The 23,978-nt window shown below is 46.3% G+C and overlaps 1 protein-coding gene across 1 annotated transcript in view; it reads left to right on the top strand.

Annotated features, from left to right (window-relative positions):
* The window catches only part of HMCN2 (hemicentin 2), a 761,275-nt gene that overhangs the window by 282,677 nt on the left and 454,620 nt on the right, over positions 1–23,978 (top strand). Inside the window, exons 18-22 of the mRNA XM_078646218.1 lie at positions 3,095–3,222; positions 3,699–3,843; positions 4,273–4,385; positions 6,528–6,687; positions 14,111–14,285. Of these exons, the coding sequence (XP_078502344.1) occupies positions 3,095–3,222; positions 3,699–3,843; positions 4,273–4,385; positions 6,528–6,687; positions 14,111–14,285 (721 nt within the window). The remainder of the gene's footprint in view (positions 1–3,094; positions 3,223–3,698; positions 3,844–4,272; positions 4,386–6,527; positions 6,688–14,110; positions 14,286–23,978) is intronic.

Here is a 23,978-nt window from a genome sequence, read left to right as displayed (position 1 = left end):
AGAAGTTGAGTCTCCAGAGGCGTTCGAGGGATTTACAGGAGGCCTTTTTCTGCCGCAGCTCCTCAGAGTACCATGGTGCGGAGGGGGTCGCCCTGTAGGTTTTTATGGGTTTGCTGGGGGCTAGGGCATCCAATGCCTGAGTGATCCATGAGTCCAGGTGGTCAATCAGTGTGTCCGGATCGGACGACAAACAAGGAGGAAAGTTTTTGAGGTGTCCCAGGAGTGAATCAGGGGTGATGCAGCTCCAGTTTCTACCCGATAATTTAGGGGGGATGACGGGTCTGGCGGGGCTGAGGATGTCAATCTCGAAAGGGATAAGAAAATGGTCCGACCATATAACCGGGATGGGAGATGTAACCCGGATAGAAGGTAGGTTGGAACAGATCAGATCCAGGGTATGACCCGCTTTGTGTGTAGGTAGGGTAACTATTTGGGCTAGCTTACAGGTCGCTAGTGTCGAGATGAAATTACTGCTCTAAGGGCAGGAATCACTGTCGACATGAAGATTGAAGTCTCCTAGGGCGGTGAAGTTGGCATATCGTGTGCTGAGCTGAATAAGATGGTCCGCTAAAGCCAGTAGATGAGAAACATTGGAGTGCGGGGGGCGGTAAATAAGAATTCCAGAGCAAGAGGAGGAAGGGGAAATTTGGACGTTGAAGGGCAGGCCTTCGATGATGTCAATTTGATCAGATGGGGGAAGGGAAACCGTCCATTTGGATTTGTGAATTAGCGCAACACCACCTCCGGATTTACTATTGGGTCTGTTTGCACAGATGATGTTGTAACCCTCCGGTAGTGCGAGGGTGATGGCGGGATTAGTGGTGTCATTTAGCCAGGTTTCGGTCAGGAAAAGCAGATCCCATTCGTTGTCTCGAAGGGACTGCCAAATGTCGATGACGTGCTTACTCAGGGATCTGCAGTTGATCAAAGCAGCTCGGAGAGTCCGGGGGGAAGGTAAGCTGCGTGAAGGGGGGGAAATCAGGGCGTGAGTCGTCCTGATAGTGTAGCCGGGAGAGGGAAGAGAAAAGTTACAGCCAGAGCAGGCGTGAGCCATGCCTTGAGCATCAGAAGAAGGGAAAAGGCATATCAAGCACTGGGGGGGTTTTCAGAGACAGCAGCTCCGTTCGAGTATAGGCAGCGAAAGAATGGTTAGGGGGTCGGGGATAGCTACCGGCCCCGGACGCGTCCTGATCGCGGACGAGCGCAGACGAGCTTGCCTTAAGCCATCGTCGCGCCCGCTGCGCTCGTCCGCTGCGCTCGTCCGCTGCGCTTCCGGTATATGCACATTGTTATAGGGGCGAGAAGGGGGAGAGGCGTGGCCTCGTAGGGGGCGTGGCCAAGTCCGGCCGTGGGCAATGGCGCTTAGAGCAGGGGCGCCGATTAGAGCCTTTCCAGCGCTCGTTTTGTTAAAAAACGGGGTGCCTGCACACAGCAATCGTGTGGAGGAAGGGTAAGTGCAGAGATTAAAAGGGCTTTAAAAAAGCTTTCCAAAATACAGGTTTACATAAAACACAGTGCAACCAACACAAAGTAGAGTCTGCTCCCGGCTGTGCCTCAGGAGTTTTGCCAAAGTTATTAAGAGGAGTTTTTCAAAAATAAACATAAATTTCATCATTGACTTGCATTGAAATGGGGGTAATATCAGGCAAAAGAAAGCAATAATAAGTCAATTTTTGCCTTTAGAAATCAGGAGTCTCACATCTGTGTTAGCATGTGTGCCTCCTTTCACACAGAGATATGTGTCATGTTGTTACCTTGGGACACCTTCTCTCAGCGCTAGACTTGTCCCTCATCTTGTTATCTTCTCTGACACCTTCTGGCAGCTGCAGTGTCTCATGTTGTTACTTTCTGTGACTCCCTCTTTCAGCCCTAGACATGTGTCTTATGTTTTTACCACCTGTGACACCTTTTCAAAGCCCTAGACACGTCCCTCATGTTGTTACCTTCTGTGACTCTTCCTTTGGGCCTTAGACATGTGTCTCAGTTCGAGCATTTCTCCCGGACAGCTCGGTTTGGCGTTCATATCCAGATCGCTGAGTTTAACTGCAGATAAATACTGCATCGAGGGTTGACCAACGGGCTACCTTCTGGAAACTTTCACTATTTGACCGATCCCCGTCCCTCCCTCTGTCTTGATAAAGACCCGCCGCAACCACCAACTGGGGTGCAGCGAGGGTCGAAACGTCGACGCTATTACCTTGGCCAAGTTCAAACTCCAGGAACTTGGATATTAACCATTTTGTTTTCCTTGGAATATCTACTTGCAAAAAACTGGCCGCATAAACGGCAAACAATACCTCGTTTTCCTCCCCCACCAAACCAACCCCCCCACCGCCCCTGGTCATTTCTCATTAGGGTTTTATTGTAAATAATTGTTGTGTATATAAATGTCACTGTATACATTACACTTGTCACCTTAATCACTACTGTCACTTTTTCACAAAGTTAACGCATTTACTAGCAATGTAACGGAATGAAGTAATTCCACGATATTGTTTCTTGTTCTGTTTTTAATACATATAAAAACTTTGTCTATCAGAGAGGTTGTGCTTGTTGCTTGTCTTTTGAGCTGTTCTAAGCCTCTACCAAAGGAATTGTCTTTGCTACCCAACAGAACCATTTTGTTTGTTAATCGTATATACCCAGGTTCTGAGGGACACAGGGTTACCCCTTTTTATAAATCATGTTGTTACCTTGGGACACCTTCTCTCAGCGCTAGACTTGTCCCTCATCTTGTTATCTTCTCTGACACCTTCTGGCAGCTGCAGTGTCTCATGTTGTTACTTTCTGTGACTCCCTCTTTCAGCCCTAGACATGTGTCTTATGTTTTTACCACCTGTGACACCTTTTCAAAGCCCTAGACACGTCCCTCATGTTGTTACCTTCTGTGACTCTTCCTTTGGGCCTTAGACATGTGTCTTATGTTGGTACTGTCTGTGACTTCTCTCAGCCAAAGACTTGTGTCTCCTATTGTTACCTTCTGAGACACCGGCTCTCAACCTTAGATGTACGTCTTGTGTATTTACGTCTTCTATTACAGATTCTCACAGCCTCAGACATGTTTCATGCTTTCCTTTTGGTTCTTTTTCCACAGTTGGTCCTGAAGTGGCAGTGGGGTCCCCAGTGGTCAGCGTTCTGCACGGTCAGTCCGTCTCACTTCCTTGCACCATCCTGGCAGGAACACCTGCCCCTGTCCGCCGCTGGACCAAAGATGGCCGCCCGGTGAGCGTAACACTGGACATTCAAACCAAGAGCTGCTCTTCCTTGTCCCACTTTTCATCACTTCACAAACCAAACCAGGAAATGTTTACTTAATGCAGCATTTAGGTTATATTTTGAATTTTATAGAATAGAAAACACCTTAAAAAGTTCTGTCTTCAATGGGCACAAGCAATGGGTCACCACACATTCATGAGTTTTCAAAATGATAGTTTCGGAGGACTGCCTGACCTCTCACCAACCCTGAATGTTCAGGTCACCATTTCCCTGTAGGATCGAATTCTTCTTATGGCACCCAATACGGGAAGCGGTCAGTGGATGGAGGGGCAAAGCCAATAAGCTGCATCTTTGAAGGCAGACCTGATGATTCAGAGAAAGAAGGCCCTGTGGGCTTTAGAGAACAGCCATGCCCTCTAGCATGGAATATAGGGACCATCTATAGAAAGACCTTCCTTAACCATCTACCGTCTTTTCCCTAGCTGAAGCCAAGCAGTCGCGTCTCGCTGCGCAGCGATGGAACCCTCCGTATAGACATGACATCCCAGGAGCATGCTGGGAAGTACACCTGTGAGCTCACCAATGCAATCGGCTCTGCCAGTCAAGATGTGATTCTTAATGTCCACGGTAAGCGTGTGTGATCTTACAGTGCAAGGGTGACCTGCTGAAAGGAGTCACCTTTTCAAACAACCGTGTCATTGCATTAAAAAGGGCACCCCATCAGTAGCTGCCACTCACGTCTCACTTATCGCAGCCCAAGGTACAGAATACCTCCAGACAGTTCCCACTGTGTCACAACATGGGTTAGAACATTAGAGCATGTTTGTCTGGTCATGGGTTTTTGCTGGTCTTCGATGCAGCATTATTAGGATGGTTTTCGAGACTGAGGCACATCAGCCCCTGATAGACGCATTTTGTATGAAAGGTGCATTGGCCAATGAAGCTGTCGGAGAGGGGTCCTCTGTTATGAATGAAGAGCGGCCCGGCCTGAATCTTGGAGATGTCGCCACACCGTTACTTGTATTTACACTTTTACTCTTGTGTTTGTGTCTGTAGAAGTTCCCAGCATTCACCCTGGACCCGTGAATTACACTACTGCAGAGGGTGAGGCGGTCACCCTCCTGTGTGCTGCAGACGGGCACCCCCGCCCACACATCATCTGGACCAAGGTAAGTCCCTTTGGAGAAGGCCTCTACTCCATCACCGCGAGGAGCATTGACTTACTTCTGTTCGACACTCCATCTCCCTGCCTGTCTCCGTTCCCTCCTGTAAGCCACACCCTGTCGTAGTAACCTATATACTTTGTTGTGCATGCCACCCTCTGACTTCAGTGTGTGACACCAGTGTGCCATGCACGTGTCTGCGTGCTGCCCTCTGACCCACACTTTGTATCCAGTGTGCTTCCACCTTGACTCCAGTGTCCTGTGTGCCTTTTGTGTCCTGGTTGCCACGCCATGTGTGCCACTTCCTGGCTCCAGTACGGCAAGCCCCGAGTCTGAACTGCGACTCTCGGACGCTGTGTACACTGGGCCATGCTCGCATTCCATTGTGGAACACCTTTGATCCTGGGTAGAGCAGTGTGATCAGTTGTGCCACTGTATGTATTGTGTGTACTGCACACATGGCCCACTGCGGCAGAATGTGGAGTGTGTGTGCCATCCCCTGGCTCCACTGTGCCAGCCTCTGGCTCCTGAGAGATGCAGTGTGATACAGGTGTGCTCGTTCATGTGTGCTGTACACTGCATTCAGGTCCACTGTGGCAGAATGTGAATCATATGTCTCCAGTGTGCCATGCCTGGATCTTGAGTGGCATTGTCAGGTGCAGGTGTGCACCTGTGTGTCTCCTGGGTGGGCCACACACTGCACCTAAGGTCCACTGTGGCAGAATGTGAATACTCTGTGCTCTGGCTCCAGTGTGCCACCCGCTGGATACTGAGCAACGCAGTGTGGTATAAGTGTGCCCTTATGTGTCTCCTGTGTGCGCCATACACTGCAATCAGTGCCATCCTCTGGCTCCAGTGGGCCATGCCTGGATCCTGAGTGAAGTGGTGTGGTACAGGTGTGACCCTATGTGTCTCCTGTGCACTGTTCACTCCACTAAGGATCCACTGTGGCAGAATCTGGGCCCTCCGTGCCATCCTCTGGCTCCAGTGTGCCTCACCCTGTGTAAGGAGCAAGCCATGTACATGTAGATGCTGCCAAGGCTGGATCTCATCCAGCTGCTGATGTACATAAACCTCAGCACTCCAATCAGTTCAGTATTGATTCATAGTACAGTGATCCTCCTGTCAGGCGTTGGACCGGCAGCTGACATATATTAATAGGCGAAAAAACATTGATGACCTACTTGGAACGGCCTCGATACACGGCGGAATGCTTATGGACAGGGGCATATCATAGCCCTACGTTTTCCGCCTATTAATATAAGACTAGTATTGGATCCATTTGAAACTGTGGGCGCAATTTCCGTTCCGGGTAAAAAATATTATTTTGAATAGGGACTGATCATCTTCACTGGAAGATCTTGAATGTCTACGGAATACTTCTGGGACTTATCCATTATTTATTGAAGCCTTGAAAAAGTTACTCTGTAACGAAACACGTGTCGGCTGCCGGTCCAACGCCTGACAGGAGAATCACTGTACTATGCCCTCCATCTTTGAAACATAGTCTTATTGCTTCTAAATATATGGTCAAAGCTGTATGTTTCATATATATATTAAATTGTACAGCAAGTAAAATATTGTTTGCTGGTTTGTCCAAATTGATTTGCACAGAGTATAATTTGTGAATCAATACTGAACTGATTGGAGTGCAGAGGCTGATTTACATGTTTTGACTTTGTCACTGGGTTCTCCTGAGCCACAGTGGGTTGACACCTTAGGTAGTGGGGTGTAGATTTTTAACTTTGAGGTGCACCAATACTGTAATGTCAATATATAATGCACACCGAGAGTGATGTGGTACCAATAAGACCACCGCTACCATTTGTAAATATGATATCAGGAGTGACAGTGAGGCGTACATGAGTGATGCCATGTCCTGCGGAATCGGGCATCACAGAACATTGCGATGCAGCGGGTACGGTGTCGCTACCATCTTCGCACATACATTACTGCTTAGTAAGTGCTGCCTGAGCCCTTCCCTCTGTTTTCAGGGATAATGCCAAACTTCCTGAAGTCCCACACTACTATCCAAGCTCTGTCCACCATGTGTCTGCCTATATCCTCCCATTCTTTACCTTCTCTCTCTTATGTTTCTATTGACATCAAATTCCTCGCCTTAGCCATCCCTTGTTCTTCCTTTTACAGGGGAACGATGTGATGTCCCTGCGGAGCCCGTTTCATCAAATTAACAGAGACGGAAGCCTGCTCCTGCCCCTGCCCTCTGCCAGTGACTCCGGGGTCTTCACCTGCACAGCCACCAACGTGGCCGGGGTCTCCCGGCAGGAGGTCCGCCTGTCCGTCTACAGTAAGAGAGTTTCAAGCATGGCGTCTGCAGCATGTATGGAGCATGAGCATCAAATGTGTAGAAGTATAGAAATGATGCATAGTGTTGATAAGAATGAATGTTATTATATTTTAATGAAAAATATGGTGACATTCATGTTTACACTTAAAAATTACATATTTAAATATTTTATAATAAATATGCACTTTTTTAACATTAAATTATATTTATTTATATTTTTCGCTTATTTTAGATAATTGTTTTTTTCTCAACAGTATTGGCGATGGGGCTTTATTTTAATTTCCTACCTCCATTATTTTCTGTGGGAGGGTGTTGCAATACCGGTGGGTGCCATGTGTAGTGCTGGACTTACTACTGTTTTTTTTACACACTCAGTGACTGATTGGTAATCTGAGCGCCAGGATACCCTTGGGGTGACAGCTGCGCTATACAAGTGCTCCTTACATTACATATAGTGATTTACTCTCGTATTTTGTGAATAAGCAAAAAGCAGTAAACACTCAAAATTCTACTTTACTCAAAAGTGTAATTTACCTTTGTGAATCAGGACCATTGTTTTTGACGGCACATCTAGCCACCTTGACAATATATACAATTCTACATTTACATATACATATTTCCCTTGATGATGTAGTGGTTAGTTGATGACTATAAGACAGGGCATAGAGTTGAGTCTGTGACCCCCCCATCGATGGACACGCGCCATCGCTGTAGACCATGCTGACCGCAAGACCTGATGTGTAACTCTGCGCATGTTAGTGGCCCAGGAATGGCCCATCTGGCTTATGATGATTGGCTTGGCTAATAGTCAAGGCCACTGGAATTATGATATTATGTGGCACGGTGATTATGCATAATTATAGTTTTGCAGCGTGAATCTTTCTGGATTCACTATGCTGTGCATTATTCCGCGGTCTTGTGGTTGGGTCCGGATTCGTAGTCTTTTCTTTGTGTTTTTTTTTTTTTTTTTTTCTTTGCCCAGGTGGGCGTCGGCGTCACACCCCCTTTGGGTGTATTTCCGGTGACGTCGGCATGCTTCCTGCGGAAGCTCCCACTCTTGGGCGCCATCTTCAGATTCTTTTTTTCCGCGGTCGGGTCTGGATCGTTCCCGTTTGGGCTCCAGACATTTTTGGAGAAAGAAGAAAGAAAATACAGAAAAGACGAGGAGAAGTCATCTGAAGACTCCAGGGGACTTCACCGACGAAAGACAAGCAAAGATAAGGCGTTTTCCATCCAGATCTTCGACGACCGTCGACGAACACGCGACCAGAGAGGCCCTGGACGCTCGAGGATGGACAACACGCCGTTCAAGTTCTGCCGTAACTGCCACCACAAGTACGCGCAGAAGGACCAGCACCCGGTATGCAACCTTTGCCTACCGGTGGACCACGAAAGCGGAGACTGCAACGCCTGTTCCGCCTTCACCCCGAAGACCCTTCGTGTGAGAGAGAGGCAGAGGGTAGCACACGCCGCCCTGCAGGGGAAGGCCCCGACCCCGTCGCTCTACGAGCTGGGGATGTCCTCCGAGGAAGAAGACAACGCTGCCGCCGAAGACGACAGCTACACGGTCGTAGAGACCGATTACACGAAGACTTCTGACAAGGTAGGAGACTCTTCGGCCCCCAAGAACCCGAGAGACTCTGAGTCTCGAAAAATCGAGGGCAAGACCCCGAAAGCGCCAACGCCAAAAAAGGCGGCGTCCGCGACTACTCCCAGGCCCAGCGGATCCTCAGAGAAGGAGTCCCCGGCGCCGAGAGCTGCTGATCAGCAGAAGACGTCGAAAATCGTCCCCGAAAAGGATCGATCGACGAGGGAGAAAGACCCGAAACTGTCGACGACGACCAGAGACCCGATATCCGGTTCGACGTCGAAAACTTCGACTCCGAGAGGCACGGCGACGAGCCATCCGTCGAAGAGAGCGGCGGAACCATCCGACGCGGAACACGCGGCCGAGATGGAAAAGAAAAGAAGGCGCCTCGAGGCAGAAATGGAGAACTTCATGCAGCGGAAAAAAGATTTCGACGCAAGGATGAAGGCCTTCACGATCCCTCACAAGACCAAGCCACCAGTGCTGGAGGCGGTCGAGGAGGAAGAAGAAGAGGTCGCCGAAGTCACCGAGCAAGACCAGGACGTCGAGGTGTTCGACGACCAGGAGGAGTACGAGAATCCCCACGAGAGCTACAGCTATGGGGAGGAAGATGAGGGCAGGACAGACACAGAGTCGGCGCCCTATGACCTTCAGGAGGTAGATTACATCGATGTCGACACCGACAGCCCGGAGGAGGTGGTCGACACCTACCCCTCGAGGCCCTCGCCGCCGGACGACATCGGGGCCTACAACGCGGTGATACAATCTGCTGCAGCAGCTTTCAAGCTCAAGCTCGACGAAGAGAAGCAGAAAGCAGACTTCCTTCTGGAAACATTGCTCCCAACACAAACGAGGAGCCAGTTCCTCCCGATGCTCGAGAGCGTCTTGGCTCAGGGGAAGGAAGCTTTCAGGGAGCCCGCAACATGCAAGGCAGTAACTCCCAGAACTGAGAAGAAGTACAAGCATGCCGCAAAGGACCCGGCCTACATTCAGGGCACGGTCTCCGCAGACTCCATTATCACGGCCACAGCAAGGAGGAGGGCTAACGTACCCACTACCTCGGGCCCGCCACCGGATAAAGAGAGCAAAAGGATGGATCTGGTGGGCAGAAGGATCGAACGGAATGCCGCGACCCACTGGCGCATGGCTAATTCCAACGCCCTGGTAAACAGACACATGTACCAAATCATGGAGGGACTGGGGCAGTTGGTGAAGGACTTGCCCCAGGATGCCAAGCAGAAAGCCGAAAAGCTAATTGAAGAGGGGAAGAATGCTGCAAATTCTTGCCTTAAGACGGCCCTGGATGGGGCAGACACCGCCAGCAGGCTCATGATGATGGGCGTCACGGAAAGGAGACACGCCTGGCTCAGGATATCCGGTTTCAAACCGGAGGTGCAACACAGCATCCTGAACACACCGTTCAACGGCAGTACGCTTTTCGGACAAACAGTTGATGAGCAACTCAGCCAACTTAAGAAGGATAACGAAACAGCAAGATCCATGGGAGCATTGCAGTTCAGAGGGAACAAGAGGGGCACCCCGTCACGGAGGCCCGGCGGAAGAGGCGGAAACCAGCCAGGTACATCACACCAGGCTTTCCAGCAAACGCACCAGGCAGACTCGCAGGGTCAGCAGGGCCATCAGAAACAGCCCTGGCAGTACCAACAAAGAGGCCAGTCCTTTCGAGGGAGAAATGGACGGGGACAAAATAGGAGAGGGGGCCAGCAGCCCACCTCCAAGTGACTTCAAAAAAATCCGTGTGCCCACCCACAAAAAAGATCCCAGGGGGCAGCACGTACAGATGGGTCAAGACAAACTAGACACCTACGACCACAGGACACCAGTGGGAGGAAGATTAAGATTCCACCTCCAGGAGTGGAGAGGAATCACATCAGACAAATGGATCCTCAACATTATCCAATTCGGATACTGCATAGAGTTGGAGGCGAGGCCAACAAGCAGAAAACCAAGAAGAAAGCCGCTAGCAAGCAAGCAGCTGCAGTGCCTTCAGGAAGAAGCAAAAGAACTCCTGCGGAAGCAGGCCATAGAAAGGGTACCCTTCAAGGAAAGAAACACAGGAGTATACTCAACATACTTCCTGGTACCAAAAGTAGACGAGACAATGAGGCCCATTCTCGATTTACGGTTCGTGAACAAATTCATAAGAACGCAAAAATTCAAAATGACCTCCCTGCAAGAGGTGCTCCCACAGTTGCAGACCGGGGACTTCATGGTCACTATAGACCTCAAAGACGCATACCTGCACATCCCAATGAACAGGAAGCACAAGCACATGCTCAGGTTCACCGTCGGAGAAAGCCACTACCAGTTCACGACACTGGCCTTCGGTCTAAAATCGGCACCAAGAGTTTTCACAAAGTGCCTCGCAGCAGTCGCAGCGCACCTAAGAAGGCAGGGAATACATGTATACCCTTACCTGGACGACTGGCTGGTGAAAGCAAACTCATACCAGAAATGCAAGCTGCACGCACATACAGTGACCAGCACGCTCATAAACCTGGGGTTCTCCATCCATTGGAAGAAATCATCAATGGAGCCGGAACAAGTGAAGATCTTCCTGGGAGCACAGATCAACACCTTACAGGGCAAGGTGTTCCCCAGCGAGAAGAGGGCGAGGGCGCTGGTGAAGGAAACTCGCCTCTACCGGAAGGGACAAGCTCGGACAGTGAGGACGGCGAGCAAGATCATGGGGATGATGGCATCATGCATCCACCTGGTACCGAATGTACGACTCCACATGAGACCCATTCAAGAATGGCTACAGGAGCAATGGTCACAAGCTACAGGCAGTTGGGAGGATCTAGTGGTTGTAACGCACGCAGTGCAGAAGGAGATGACATGGTGGACCATGGAGAACATAGCAAGGGGAAAGCCTCTAACGCCCCCAACGCCAACAGTGACCATCACCACAGACGCATCCCTGAAGGGATGGGGCGCTCACATGGAGGAGCTCAAGGTGAGGGGACTGTGGACACCGACGGATGCCACAAAGCACATCAATTACTTAGAATTGAAGACAATCTTCCTTGCACTGAAGGCCTTTCAAACAAGACTGTACAAGCACAAGGTATTGATACAAACAGACAACACCACTGCGATGTTCTACATCAACAAGCAGGGGGGCACACAGTCCGCACCGCTTTCAACGCTGGCGCAGGAGATATGGAGATGGGCCATCCCTCTCAAGATAGACCTGCTAGCCATACACCTACCAGGGAAGGACAACATACAAGCCGATTGGCTCAGCAGGCAGACATTGGCATCCCACGAGTGGGAGCTCAATGCTCAGGAGACAAGATACCTGTTCGACAGGTGGGGGACACCATCGGTGGACCTGTTTGCCACACGCCAGAATGCAAAATGCCAAAACTTCGCATCCAGGCAGCCCGAGGAGGGGACACTGGGGAATGCCCTATGGATAGATTGGTCAAGGACATTTGCCTACGCCTTTCCCCCGATACCACTGATGCACAGAGTACTGAGCAAATGCAGAGCGAGCAACATGACACTGATACTGGTCGCACCGCAGTGGGCGAGGCAGACCTGGTACTCGCAGATCATGGAGATGACACAGTGTGCACCCCACAGATTCAGCAGGAGGAAAGATCTACTGTCCATGCAGAACGGAGAGGTACTGCATCCAGAGCCGGAGAGCATGAGCCTAGTAGCGTGGCTCCTGAGGACATAGAGTTCGCACATTTGAGACTACCAGAAAGCACCCTGAGGGTACTTCGGGAGGCACGAAGGCCCAGCACTCGAAAGTGCTACGTTGCGAAATGGAAAAGATTCACAATATGGTGCAGACAGGAAAGACTCCACAATAAGATGAAGAGGGACTCCACAGTGCTAAGGTACCTGACGCACTTACTGGAGAAGAACCTTAGCTCATCCTCGTTAAGAGTTCACTTGGCAGCGATAGTAGCCTACACAAGGGGAGAAACGTGCAGGAGCTTCTTCACATCACAGGTGGTGAAGAGATTCCTAGAAGGAGCGAAAAGGATCGCGCCACCCAAGCGGGTGCCGCCACCTGCATGGAACTTGAACACAGTCCTAACGGAACTCATGAAAGAGCCCTTTGAACCACTTCACAAGGCCTCCCTAAAGATGCTAACTATGAAAACAGCCTTCCTGGTTGCGATAACGTCCTTACGCAGAGTAAGCGAGCTTCAAGCGCTGACGCTACAAGAACCATACATACAAATACACAACGATAGAGTTGTGATGAGGACTGACCCACACTTCATGCCGAAGGTGGTATCCAATTTTCACATGAACCAGTCTATACAGATACCGAGTTTTTTCCAAAAACCCACAACCAGCGCAGAGAGAGCTCTGCACACCCTGGACGCCAGAAGGGCAGTCATGCACTACATTGAAAGGACAAAGGGGCACAGGAAAACGAAACAGTTTTTTGTGTCCTTCGCAAACAGCTTCATGGGCAAAGCAGTAACCAAAAGGACCATTGCACGATGGATCGCACAAACAATCCAACTCTGCCACAAACGGGCAGGACAGGAACTGGCTGAGGGGACACGTGCCCACTCCACCAGGAAGAAGGGCGCTACAATAGCCTTCCTGGCTAACACACCCATAGAGGACATATGCCTGGCGGCAACATGGGCTTCGGTGCACACGTTCACGAAGCACTACTGTGTGGACATACAAATGAACAAGGAAGCTCAAGTGGGACAGAAGGTGCTACAGCACATATTCAACACCCAACGCTCATCTTCCACCCAGCCGCCACAGAGATGAGAAACCGCTACAAAATCTATGCACAGCATAGTGAATCCAGAAAGATTCACGCTGCAAAACGAATAGTTTTCTTACCTGTCGGTGTAGTTTTGCAGCTTGAAGATCTTTCTGGATTCACTAGCGAACCCACCCACCTCCGCCAGAAAGATGAGGCTGGAGAGAGAAGAGGTGGTTAACTAAAGAATAGACTTTGAAAGTACAAAGCGGTAAATACAAACTAAGAAGAACATTGCCATTACTTCGGAAACGAAAGAAACACGGAAAAAAAGAACCCGAAGATGGCGCCCAAGAGTGGGAGCTTCCGCAGGAAGCATGCCGACGTCACCGGAAATACACCCAAAGGGGGTGTGACGCCGACGCCCACCTGGGCAAAGAAAAAAAAAAAAAAAAAAACACAAAGAAAAGACTACGAATCCGGACCCAACCACAAGACCGCGGAATAATGCACAGCATAGTGAATCCAGAAAGATCTTCAAGCTGCAAAACTACACCGACAGGTAAGAAAACTATTCGATTTGCCGCATTTGACACATAACCCATCATCTGCCACTTAATCTGCTGATATTAACAAAATAAATGGTTTCTAGCTCAAACAGTTCGAAAGTTATAAGAACGCAGAGACACGTATCGCCGTGCAGTGAAAGGCTCTTTGCAAAGCTGAACTTGTCACCTTTTTGCTTCTTATTGCTATATTTGGGTATTGAAATGACAGTAATGAGGTACAGCCAATGCCCAGACAGTGTTCCCAAGTTTCAAAATGACGAAATAATGTAGTAATACTATTACAAAGTGTGCTGCATTATGCCGCATAATGTGTCTTTCCTTGCCGCATAATTTACTTAACCCTGCCGCACAATCTGGCCCTCTCCTGCCGCATGATCCCAGTGGCCCTGCTAACAGTGTTGGATGCCCACATGGCATGGCCGCCGGGCACATGATGCAGGCAGAGTGGAGCCCCAGCCTCTGTAGTACAGGGGGGTCACGCCCAGACCTTCAGACCTGCACGTCAGTGGCCTAATCCATGTGCCCATTGTTTTTCTCATTGTTTTCCTCTTCTAGCCAAACCGAGGATCAGCGGCAGCCAATCGCAGGACGTGCAAGAGGCGCCAGGGCCGATCAAGCTGGTGGGAGTGCTGGGGATGCAGATTCTGCTGCCCTGCGAGGTCCAGGGGTCACCTGCCCCCCAGGTGGTCTGGAAGAGGGGTGGCCTCCCTCTGCCCATCACTTCACCCAGGTGAGAGCTGCCTCCACGCTGTATGGGGATGGGTGTTAGGAGGTCGGGACGGGGGCCTCACTTGCACAGTGTGGACAGTGTCTGGGTAAGCACTGCCTGGTGATGTATACATATGTAAATCATGATAAATGGCCGCCCTGGCAGTTACAGGTAAGCTGCTGCTCACATGTTTAAACAGTGCTTTGTTGGTAAAAAAAGGAATAAGTGTCAGCCGGAATGTTTTTTTCAGAGCACTGAGCATGCAGCAGGTGTTGGCCTTAGTGCCAATATCAGCAACATACCCATCCCGCAAACACAGCAATCTCATAATTAACCCCTTTAGTGCTGCCGTCGGCCAACGGTCGCCGCAAGCACTACCTTGCCAGTGCTGAGCATGTCCGTTGGTCGACGCGGCCGCACCCGTTTCTTAGAACGTTCAGCACTGGCGCAGAACGTTCGAAGCAACAAACGGGTTAAGAACACACAAGACACATTGATGGAGAAAACATTGCTGCAGGTTTATTTGCATAATAAATATGCCAACATGGCGGGTCAACTTACGGGCGATCCAAGCGCAGGCAGCAGTGACACCCCTAAGCTGCCCTGCCCACCTGAAGAGCCAAATTGCAACGTGGCCCTAACCAATCGGTGCTCACCATTTTGGGGGATTACCCCTAACATTATGTGTACCACCAGTCAACCCATTTACTCACGCCCCTTGATGGGGCGGAGCGTATCCAGGCAAGTCCCCGGTTGCTCAGGTGTACGGAATGTTTTTTTCAGAGCACTGAGCATGCAGCGGGTGTTGGCCTGAGGCAGGAGTGTAGAGGGAGTTACATTTTATCTTTTTCTCCATTTATTTTTTGTCATGCATACAAGCATCTTCTCCCAGAGCTCTCTTTCGATTCAACATTTGTCCCCGCCATGGAACAGCATGCACACCGTCTAGGAGGAAGCCCTTCTTTTATTTCCATTACGGTTTGTAGAAATAGAAGACGGGCTGCCAGTACAACAGATGGCAGTGTATGACTGTATTGGCTGTCTTTCTATCACTGTGGGCCATTGTGGAGTAAATAAAGGGAGTGAGAGATGTGCCTGAGTGATCTGTTCTTTTGTAATGTTTCTCATTATGTTTAATTTCTGTTCCTAATTGTGAAGCGCTCTGACGCCTTCGGGTAAAGTCCGCACTATATAAAAATGTATAAATAAATAAATAAAAATAAAAAAAATCTATCTAGTGCTTGAGCGCTTAGCCCTGTGACTGAGAACTGTTTCTGGTTCCTGAATCTTCTGTCCAGTCCCTTAGAGCTCTGCACACTGCCTGAGAGCTCAGACCAGTGCCTGAGAGATTCACCTAGTGCCGGAGAGCCTAGCCCACTCCTTCAGAGCGCTCCCCGTGGCGGGATCTCTCTACCAATGGCCTGCGAGCTCTTGCTTGTGCCTAGATGTTAGGCCTGATGCCTAAGAGCTATGTGTGTATGTATGTATGCCTGCATGTATGTATGTGTGTATGCCTGCATGTATGTATGTACGTATGAATGCATGTAGGTATGTATGTATGCATTCATGCATGTATGTATGTATGTATGTGTGTATGCCTGCATGTATGTATGTATGTATGTGTGTATGCTTGCATGTATGTATGTATGTGTGTATGTGTGTATGCCTGCATGTATGTATGTATGTAGGTATGTATGTATGCCTACATGTAGGTGTGTATGTATGCATGTGTGTATGTATGCATTCATGTATGTATGTGTGTATGTCTGAATGTGTGTATGTAGGTATGTATGTATGTATATATGTGTGTATGCTTGCATGTATGTATGTATGTATATATGTATGTATGTGTGTATGCCTGTATGTATGTATGTATGCATACATGTAGGTGTGTATGTATGCATGTGTGTATGTATGCATTCATGTATGTATGTATGTGTGTATGCCTGAATGTGTGTATGTAGGTATGTATGTATGTATATATATATATATGTGTGTATGCTTGCATGTATGTATGTATGTATATATGTATGTATGTGTGTATGCCTATATGTATGTATGTATGTATGTAGGTATGTATGTATGCATACTTGTAGGTGTGTATGTATGCATGTGTGTATGTATGCATTCATGTATGTATGTATGTGTGTATGCCTGAATGTGTGTATGTAGGTATGTATGTATGTATGTATATATGTGTGTATGCTTGCATGTATGTATGTATGTATATATGTATGTATGCCTGCATGTATGTATGTATTTATGCCTGTATGTGAGGCACTGATTTCCATGCACTTGATACCTCCCTCCTGTGCCTCAGACCTCCTCACGGTGCCATGTAACTCTGGTTCGTGCCGGAGAGCTCACCCCATTGCCTGCTGCTTCCAAAGCCGGATCGCTCTCCCTGTTGCCTGAGCGATCTACGCATGGAACAATTTGTCGACCAAGTGCCTGCCAGCTCCTTCCGGTACTTAGGGTCCAACTTATGAAGGTTCTAAATGTGGCACTTGTTTACTTGTTATGTTTACAGAGCTTTATGTTACCATTTCCATAAGTGTTAGCTTTTGTTACAGAAGCATACGTAACACAGTCCTTTTGATGACAGGACCAGCAATGTCACAGAAAACAACCAGATGTAGATATTGAAACAATTCATGAACAAGAAAGTAAAATTTCATTGGTTTCTAAATAAGGCTTAAAATTTAGAACATTAATAGCTACAAGTACTTAGGTGATGTGATTCGTGAGGAACCTGTCGGGGAAAAAGCACATTGATTCGATGCAGTTTCTTCAGTAGTGGTACTCAAGAAAATTGATAAAATGTATGGGGGTCCCTCTCTAGGACCGGTATTGTCGGCCTATTAGGGGATGATACGGCCACAGGTCCAATTAGGCCTGGGCAGTGACCTTCGCTCCGCTCCGTTCATGGAGTTTGTGGAGTTTTGGGCACCCTAAACCACTTCCCAGCGAGATTTCTCAACGCAGGTGCTCGCGGATGGTCGCAACAGCTCGTGTTGAGAAACCATCCGTTTGCATTGAGGAAGCTGCCGCTCGAATAGAAAATCTACTCGAGCGTCAGAAAGAAGCAGCGCCCTCTTTGAGCAGCGCATGGTGTCGTTTGCGCTGATTTTCCAGCGTGGGACAAACACCCGGTGCTAAAAATCAGCACGAACGACGTGACCTAACACACTCCACCGCTTGCCGAACTCTGCAAGGCGTGGCGGAGGTTTTTACTCACTTTTGCGGAACTCTCCAACCTGCGCCCAGGCCTAGTTTCAATATGGTGTGGAGGTACTCTGTATACGTGGGATAAAAAATCGGGTTCTCAAAGAGGGTACATGTTTAAAAAGATTACTCTCCCTCTACTATGATCCAGGCTATTAGGACAGAAATTTCCCAAACTGCTTGGAGCTATTTAGCTTCTGCGGAAACGCTAACATTCTGGTCCAGAATAGATAGGGCTTAGCTCCCAAAAATATCGACACCTTGTGAAACCGAAATTATTCAAAGCGAGTTATATTGGGCAAAATCTACCAGGGCAAGGATCGATGATCTATGCAAGAAATTGGCAATATAAAGCTGTGTGACCGACCCATCAAAAGTTCGTGAAGCCGAGATTTGAACGCTGACAAAAGCATGCCCCGGATGGCCACCTGAGATATCTACAGAACAAGAAATCTTCATCCCCTCCGATGACCTCGAGGCTGTAGGAGGAAACAGTCCTCTATTTACCAAATGCAGATCTGAGATCGAGCCTCCTAAAATGTAGATGCGGCATTAATCAGGTTTCCATTTCTCAAGCACAGGGTTCTTTTTAAGACGAGGACAAAATGTGTCAGTGTGGTCTTAACATAAAAGGAGATTTAATGCACATTTTACTATATTGTTTGTGGATTTTACACAACAAAAAAGATTGTTGAGACCAATTTTACAAAAATAGGGTATCAGAGAAAGGTGGCAAGAGCCAATTTACTATTGAACATGCATTCTTGGGGCGATTTTTATTGTCTGTGAGCACATTTTTAGCAAGTGTCTGAGCTTTTTTTTGGTGTACATATCTGATGGAATCTTAGGCTACCCGCTGTGGGTATAGATATGGTTTTATAATTTTTATGTAATAATTCTATTTCATACAAAACTTTTATACTGTGTAAACGTTTAAAGACTAAGGTCTAAATAAACACATATTTTGACCCAACAACTGACTGACAGACAGATGCTGCTACAGTTGTTGTCGAAGCCCACTTTGGTAGGGATGGGTATAGCTGACACATGTTTCGTCTAAGATACTTTTTCAAGGCTTTTGTGTACCAGGTGCAACTTGTCAGAAAGAAGTAGTTAACATTGATATGAACATCGAAAAACATCATTTGTCAGAACTAAGTGAATGCACAAGAAATTAGAGGTGAAGGGAAGCGCACAGTGACAAATTAAACTCACCACAAAATGCTTGCCATGATTTTAAACTGTCACAGCTGAATTGCTAGAATCATCAGTGCTGTACTCCAGAAATCATTCAAATCCGAATTATTTAAAAAAAAGCAGTAAGCAAAGACCTGTTAATAGCAAAGATGTGCACACAAGACCCCAATGTTAGTGCGTTTCAGAGTACGTGATATAAAAGTTACTGGCAAGCGCAAAGACGAGCTCAAGCCTATTACCAAGGTGGCGGCTGAAGACACTGCGGTGAAAGCGATCATAACTAAGGAAAGGGAGAAACTAGGAAACAATGAGGTGCATGTCAGAGCGATAAGAGTGGATGAAAAAGGAAGTACAAGTGCATTTACCTAGAAAAGCAAATAATGAGAAGAAAAATAGAAACAAATAAGCATGTATCACAACAAATAAGAGAATATGTACAATTGGATACACTAAAATAACAGAAAAGGATTTAAGAAGAGAAAACAAGAAATACAAACGTGAGACAATAGAAGGACAATGTGTGAAACAGCACCTATGAACGGTGAAATAACATCAGTGTCACCAGCGTCGATGCGCTGCAAAGTGAGGAAGAAAGCATAACAAGCTGTACATTCAGGAGACCACCTCCATTTGACAAGTAAGACCTCCTGACGTTAGGTCCACGATAGGAGAAGTGGAGATACAGATTCCATCTCTATCTTCAACCAACCTGCGAAAGGTGCACTCATGAGAGGCCAAAGCCTTGTTCATAGATTTCATGGAAGATAATAGGGAAAAGCTGTTGTCCACGAATTCATCACAACAAATAGATACATAAAAAAGCTAAATGAATACTTCCAACCCCAAAGTAATACTGATTATGAACGATATGTTTTAATGCAGTGTGTCAAGAACAAAATTAATCTGTGAATGACTTTGCAACATTATTGTGAAAGTTGGCAATGCATTGTTAGTTTCATAAGTTTAACAATGTGTAAGCAACAAGAACGCATGGTTGAAGAATGTCGGACCACCGCGTTCAAGACAAAGTTACCGATGGAGCTGAAGCACATGCCAGAGGTATGGAATCTGGAAGAATCAGGAAGACACAAGAAATGTGACTCATGAAGTGAAGGAGAAGGAAAGTCCAGAAATACCCAGAAGACCATAGCAGGAGAACACAATGTGCTAGAAAAAGGGGTTAACATTTCCACATCCAGGAACCTGTTGGGCAAAGGCACAAGAATGCAGCAAGTGTCTGTATGTAAGACCAAAGGAGTGTTTGAGAAAATAACAGAAAACATGCGGTATGGCAAAGAAGCAAGAGGAGATATTCAATACAGAAGGCAAGTGGAAAGTGACATGGAAGATGTGTTGTCAAATTAACCATATAGAGCGTCTTTATTTGATAGAAGATGAAGAGGAAGAACAGATTCATTTAATGTATTGGAGTAAAGAAAAAATATCTTCTGCGAAATTACAAACAGGACAACATAATGCAAAGTTTGTGTTAGACCATGTAAAGGAATGGACAATAAACCATCTAACATTAATGTTTCCAACATTACGGCAAAGTTTGTGTTAGACAGTATGAACGAATGGACAACACACCATCTAACATTAATGTTTTCAACATTACGGCAAAGTTTGTGTTAGACATATGAAAGAATGGACAATAAACCATCTAACATTAATGTTTCTAACATTACCGCAAAGTTTGTGTTAGACAGTATGAAAGAATGGACGATACACCATCTAACATTAATGTTTCTAACATTACGGCAAAGTTTATTTTAGACAGTATAAAAGAATGGACAATACACCATCTAACATTAATGTTTCCAACATTACGGCAATGTTTGTGTTAGACAGTATGAAAGAATGGACAACACACCATCTAACATTAATGTTTCCAACATTACGGCAAAGTTTGTGTTAGACAGTATGAAAGAATGGACAATAAACCATCTAACATTAATGTTTCCAACATTACGTCAAAGTTTGTGTTAGACAGTATGAACGAATGGACAACACACCATCTAACATTAATGTTTCCAACATTACGGCAAAGTTTGTGTTAGACAGTATGAAAGAATGGACAATAAACCATCTAACTTTAATGTTTCCAACATTACGTCGAAGAGGTGTGGCGCCGCGGCCAGGGCGACTGACGCTGGAATCTGGGGACCACGGTTCGATCCCCGGCTCCGGCGGCAGGTTAGCCCAGCACCATGTGACTCTGGGCAATAGCTCGCTTAATCTTCCCGACGGCCCCCCAGCGCCTAGAGACCCTTACGGGTGATTGTGCGCTTTACAAATGTGGACTTTACTTTACGTCAAAGTTTGTGTTAGACAGTATGAACGAATGGACAACATACCATCTAACATTTATGTTTCCAACATTACGGCAAAGTTTGTGTTAGACATTATGAAAGAATGGACAATAAACCATCTAACTTTAATGTTTCCAACATTACGGCAAAGTTTGTGCTAGACATTATAAATGAATCGACAATAAACCATCTAACATTAATGTTTCTAACATTACGGCAAAGTTTGTGTTAGACAGTATGAAAGAATCGACAATAAACCATCTAACATTAATGTTTCTAACATTACGGCAAAGATTGTGTTAGACAGTATAAAAGAATGGACAATAAGCCAATTAACAATGTTTTCCAATGGGGGGCAAAACATACGGTTGAGAATCGGGGCACATTTCAAGAAACAGTAACTCATGCAAAGGTGGCATCTGAAGTACAGATACATGTACTCAGAGGCGACATACCAGGTCTGGGCCTATTAAAATCTGCACACCTTATGGGACTCAGTGATGTGACATTCAAAATACCTGAGGAACATCAGATAATACAGTAATCTCCACAACTCTTCTTTCAAGGCCTGGGAAAATTAAAGGATTCACAAATAAATTTGCATAACAATGAAGTAGTTCATCTAGTAGCTCAAAGCCTCAAACTTCTACCAATACATCTTTTGAAAAAAGCAGCGGAAGAATTACAGAGTTTATTGGAAGAGGATACAGTTTAGACAGCATCGGGGCCAACACCACGGGTCTCCCCAATAGTTGCAGACCCAAAAAAAGGAAGTTACAAACTTTGAGACTGTGTTGATCTTCGCGCCCAAAACACGGCATTAGAGAGAGAAGGTTTATTACTAGGAGACATTAGAAGCTTCCTGCAACTAGAGTCAGACGAACAATCATGGTACATAACCGTCTTCATAACGGTGTGAGCATTATTTTACTACGGAAGAGTGGATTTTCATACATCATCAACCGCAGACAATTTCCAAGAACCTATCAGGGAAATAACAAGACCTGTAAAAAACACCCTGCGTTATAGTGAGATATACAATAACCTCATATCTAGGAAGACGCAAGAGGAATGTGATATGCAATAAATGAAGTGCGCCGAAGGCTCCTGAATGCAGGATTAACATTGAATGAGGAAAAGCGGGAGGTTGAAAAGAAAGAGTTGGCATGTTTTGGGCACATATTTTCAAAGGAAGGAATGAAACCAGACCTGAGTAAAGTATAAACAATTGAGGAAATTGAAAGGTCAAATGATGTATCTGATATATGTTCTATTTTTTAGCAATGCAAAATTATGGTGCGAGATTAATACCCCAATGTGTCGCAATTAGCGCACCGTTTAGATAACAGCCGAAGAAGGGACATGTATTCAGCTGGACTGAAGGGTGTAATGAAGTGTTGTACGAGATAAAAGAGCCGGATTCATCTGCAAAGCCCATGGCTTATTTTGATCCGCAGCTGCGCCAAAGACTGACTGTTGATGCTAGTCCAGTTGGCTTTGGAGCAATACTGGCTCAACATAGACCAGGCAGAGATTCGCCAAGATGCATCCTTCGATACGCAGGACAGAGTTTGACTGAACAAGAGAACGCTTCCTCTCAAGCGGAAACAGAAGGTCTGGCTTTGGTAAGGGCTTGTGAATGTTATCATCTATTTATTTATCGGAAGCCATAGTAACAGGCAAGCAAACACTGCTCACAAGGCCTGGAAACACAAAGAATGGCCTGCCACCAAGGCTTAATGGCCATGACTATAAGATCATTCATCTGATAATGCGTCACGTCATCCACCGCCTTACGATAGAGACGAGTCAGAGAAAAATCAAACGCCAGCAGAAGAGCACATACATTCCATACTCCGAGAGTCAATCGCAGAAGGAATGAGAGGATGCGGAGAAGAAAATAAAGATGTTGCAACCATACAAGAAGTAATTATAAAGTAATTCACACAAAGAAATGGAGACATGTTAACTCTGCCACAAAATTTGAGAAAGGAGTGAGAAATAGTATCTTGTGAGTTGTATGAGCATCAATCACTTAAAAACTACCCCAGTTTCCCTCAAACAAACAGCACTGTTGAGTAATGTATGGCTTTCATTGAAAAGCCTAGACAAAGATCAAAATGGCGGCAATTCTTGCGGCACCAGTCAGGGTGTCCAATGTTGTATAGCTACCGAGTGCCTCCTCATACAACCACAGGATTCAAATTAATACTTGAGCTACTATTACAACAAAGCCTCTATAATTCTAAGCCAATAAGCATAACGAAGCAGTAGAGCTTGACAGAAGAGCCAACGAATGAAAGATTGTTCCGATTCCAGACGCCGCTAACGTCTCGGAATCGGGCCAAGAGATTCGGTGCTGGTGCAGCAGCCGCAGTTGAAGAAGACAGATGCAGGTTTAGAAGCACCCCGTTACAAGTTCCTCGGATTAAAAGAACCATGGTGACTCCAACTGATGAAACAAAGAAATCTCTAACATAGAATGTTTCTCATTTTAAACGAGTCGTAATCGAATTTGCTGAGGTCAAATGAGCGAGAACCAGCAACTAAATCTTAATTTGAAATCTCCCTAAGCTTAGGTATAGGGAAAATTAAAAAGGTTTATTAAATGTGAAAAACAATATTACAAATATTTAAGTGAAATATTATTATAAATTGGTATGATATATTTATTTTAATGGTAGAACAGCATTTAAAAAAAATGCTACAGCATTGTTAACTTAATTTTTAAAGAAATAATTAATTAATTTAAGTATATTAAATTCCCATTCGTTTTTTAAAGATTTATTATAAAGATTTATCTATATAAAATCACACCTAAATAAAACGTTTATTCATTTATTTTATATTAAAAGTTGCAAAAAAGGTATGTATAGAGCAGTGATACGCAAAGTACGGCCCAGGGGGCGCTGCGGCCCTCTTGACCTTTACATGTGGCCCCCCTGATGAACAGCAGCACAAACTTCTGTTTAGTTGTTGA

Source organism: Lissotriton helveticus, chromosome 5_1 (genome assembly GCF_964261635.1).
Source record: "Lissotriton helveticus chromosome 5_1, aLisHel1.1, whole genome shotgun sequence".
Lineage (NCBI taxonomy): Eukaryota > Metazoa > Chordata > Amphibia > Caudata > Salamandridae > Lissotriton > Lissotriton helveticus.
This window is presented reverse-complemented; position numbering and strand designations above follow the sequence as displayed.